This window comes from Microcaecilia unicolor, chromosome 4 (genome assembly GCF_901765095.1).
Source record: "Microcaecilia unicolor chromosome 4, aMicUni1.1, whole genome shotgun sequence".
Classification (NCBI taxonomy): Eukaryota; Metazoa; Chordata; class Amphibia; order Gymnophiona; family Siphonopidae; genus Microcaecilia; species Microcaecilia unicolor.
Genome location: NC_044034.1, coordinates 341,832,195 through 341,835,782, shown reverse-complemented (window position 1 = coordinate 341,835,782; position 3,588 = coordinate 341,832,195). Strand labels below are relative to the sequence as shown.

The following is a 3,588-nucleotide window of genomic DNA, read 5'->3' as shown; positions in this document are numbered from 1 at the left end:
GCACAGACATAAAAACACAAGGGATCAAACACAGGGAGCCTTTCAGAAAAAGAAAAAGTACAAAACACTGGGCAGTTTTGGTTACTCCAGAGAGATGTCTATGACTATGTACAGTTTCTATCAAAGTTTTTAAAAAAAAATGCACATATATATATATATAATATATATTTATATTTGTATTTATATAAAAGAGTTTCCAGCTAGCTCAAGTGCACATGAGATCGGAGCCAGCTGTGCCCGGGATCTGGTCCCCACCATCAACCCCGGGCCTCGGTTCCTGCCAAGGTCCTTTGCACAGGTCCGCAAGGGAAGCAAAAGGGACTCACTTGCTATCCGTGCTGAGTCTTGGTAAGCCCGTGCCAAGGGTAGCGAGCTGGTGCGGGGGCCCGGGCTGGCACAGACTGCAAGGGCAGGGCACGCTGCTGCCCCAGTGCTGGAAGCCGCTGCCCACCGGCCCCGACTTGAGGAGGCCGTGAGGCGGCCGAATGGCTGCAGCAGGCGGGGGCAGCATGGGGTGATGGTGGGCAACGTGCGGAGGCGGAGGTGGGCCCGGGTGGGCCAGAGGAGCGGCGCAGGCGGCAGCCGGGTGGAAAGCGGCCGGCCCGTGCTGGTGGTGGCCCCCGCCGCCGTAGATCTCGCTCAGCAGCCGCTTCATCTCCTCCAGGGACGAGCTGAGCATCAGGATGTAGTTGCGCGCGAGCAGCAGGGTGGCGATCTTGGAGAGTTTGCGCACCGAGGGCCCGTGCGCGTAGGGCATCACCTCCCGCAGCCCGTCCATGGCGATATTCAGATCGTGCATGCGCTTGCGCTCCCGGCTGTTGATCTTCAGCCGCAGCTGCTGCAGTTCGGGCTCAGTCAGCTGCTTCTTGTCCTTCTTGGCTGCTGCTGCGGCGGCGGCGGCTGCAGCGGCGGCGGCGGCGGCTTTGAAGGCTCCCAGCTTGTCCCCCGCGGCCATGGCCATGGCGCTGCGCAGTTCGGCGCTTAGCTCCGGCGCGCAATCCGCCTGGGTGGAAGACACTGCGCCGCCCGAGAAGCTGCTGCTGCTGCTACTGGCGCCTTTGCGAGTGGGCAGGAAGAGCTCGTCCACCCCCGGGGAGGAGGCCCGGCTGGAGCCCAGGCTGGCGTCCGAATCCATGGCAGCTGTTGTGTCCCTGCCCTCCGCCTGCAGAGAGCCCAAGAAAAAGCAGATCAGGGAAAGAAGGCTAGAAAAAGAGGGACAGACACATCGTTAGAAAGTTGTAGGCTGAGTTCTTCAACTTGCGCCTATTTTTAAAAAAGCTGCAATCACGTCTACTTTTTATTAACAGCCAGAGAGGGCATTTTCTTTCTATTTGCCAACGCATAGAGCCCAAGACCTGCCCTACCAGTACTGTATCTCAACTGCTCAGCACACACCCTGCTAAATCGAGCAGATCAGAGGTGCAAGTGGGGACTTTCTGGGGAATGGCTGCTTCTCAAACTCAAGTTTCCTTCACTGTGTAAAACTTGCTCCACAAGGATCAGGCGTTTGCTCTGAGCACAAGAGCTGGCTGCTAAGAGAGCGTAATTGCTTGACCCCCCCCCCCCCCAAGGACCTTTCAAGAGTCCCTCTTTAATAATCCCAACCCCTCCTAGAAGAAGCTGTCGCACTTACTTCTTTGCTGCCTCGGTGAACTGGGCAGGGTTTTTGGGGGGGGTTTTGGACGCAGCTAAAGAGATCCGGCAGCCGCTCCCGGGGCAGACTTATAAAATCACTTTTCTTCGGAGTCTTCTCTGCTTTTATAGGCGGATTAGCCACCATCCCTGCTGGAGAACAATGTTATTGTGCTGGAGGAGGAGGGGTCTATGGACCAATAGGCAAATCCTTGGAGGTGGGGAGGGGGGAGGGGAAGGGGCGTGAGGCTGCGCATCTGATGTCTCTAGCTGGGGCTGCGAGTGAAAGAAGGCGCCTGGGACACGCTCCTGACTCCTTCTTCCCTGTTCCGCGCAAGGCGCGCACGGAGGCAGCTTTGCGAAATGGTTCGAAAATACGATGTTAGCGCAGGACCCGCTGTTGAAAAAAAAAAAAAAAAGAAGACGCAAACAAACCGGGACTCCAAGATAATAATAACAGTTTGGGAATTTAAAAAGCACACCAGCACCATCCTCTCCCCCTCCCCCTTACACATACCCAAAGCTCTCCACCTGCTTCCAAACTTTTAAAAGGTTTCTCAAACACTAAGTTTTGATGTGTTTGGGTTTTTTTTTACTCAAAAGTAAACACTCAAAGGCAGCAATGTATCCTACCATTCTGCACTTACTTATCCGTTTATCCCTCCCTGCACTCATCCCAGCTTTGCACAGACCAAGGATAAAGAGACAGATCCGCCGAAACAACAATTGGTAGATGAACCAAGCAGAGACATAGAATTAACCATTGAAAATGGGACTGACTTACCCAGCGCTTTTTTTGAGGGGGTACTTGGGGGGTACTGAGTACCGCCACCTTCTCCATTGTCTGCTATAATTGACATATGATCCCCAAGTTTTAATGAAAGAGCTCAGGCGCTACACAACAATTCTGCCTTGTCATAGATTATGTGACTGGTTGCAGGGGGCTTAGCTATTGTGGAGTGGGTCCCTCAGTGATCACCCCATCCCAGAAAGGTGACCTGGCATTAGAGTAAGGGCACCTTTTTTGCTAGAAAAAATGGACTGGACTTACCTATGACTTACTTTACCCCAGTGGCATACCAAGGGGGGGGGGGGGCGATGGAGGCGGTCCGCCCCGGGTGCATGCCGCTGTGGGGGTGCTGCGCGCGCCTGTCCTTTGTTCGTCCCATGCTCCCTCTGCCCCGGAACAGGTTCCTGTTCCAGGGCAGAGGGAGCATGGAACGAACGAAGGACAGGCATGCGTGGCACCCCCCCCCCCCCAGCGGTGTGCACCCGGGGGGGGTTCTTTCACGGGGGTGTCCTTTCACTGGGGGGGGTCACACTGCATCCGGGGGGCGCTGCACCCGGGGGGGCGGGGCGCATCGGTGATCCGCCCCGGGTGTCAGCCCCCCTAGGAACGCCACTGCTTTACCCCTGACCTTACTGTTACACAACTCGCTGCTGCGGCTAGCAAAGCGAATACAATGTTGGGTATTATTAGGAAAGGTATGGAAAACAGGTGTGAGGATGTTATAATGCCGTTGTATCGCTCCATGGTGCGACCGCACCTTGAGTACTGTGTTCAATTCTGGTCGCCGCATCTCAAGAATGATATAGTAGCATTAGAAAAGGTGCAGCGAAGGGCGACTAAAATGATAGCGGGGATGGGACGACTTCCATATGAAGAGAGACTAAGGAGGCTAGGGCTATTCAGCTTGGAGAAGAGACGGCTGAGGGGAGACATGATAGAGGTATATAAAATAATGAGTGGAGTGGAACAGGTGGATGTGAAGCGTCTGTTCATGCTTTCCAAAAATACTAGGACTAGGGGGCATGCGATGAAACTACAGTGTAGTAAATTTAAAACAAATCGGAGAAAATTTTTCTTCACCCAACGTATAATTAAACTCTGGAATTCGTTGCTGGAGAACGTGGTGAAGGCGGTTAGCTTAGCAGAGTTTAAAAAGGGGTTAGACG

At 54.1% G+C, this 3,588-nt stretch overlaps 1 protein-coding gene across 1 annotated transcript; it reads right to left on the bottom strand.

Moving 5' to 3' along the window:
• Positions 1–322: 322 nt before the first annotated feature.
• OLIG2 (oligodendrocyte transcription factor 2) lies at positions 323–1,135 on the bottom strand. Its single transcript, XM_030199658.1, has one exon. The coding sequence runs from the start codon at positions 1,133–1,135 to the stop codon at positions 323–325; it is 813 nt and encodes a 270-aa protein (XP_030055518.1).
• Between the last annotated feature and the right edge of the window lie 2,453 nt (positions 1,136–3,588).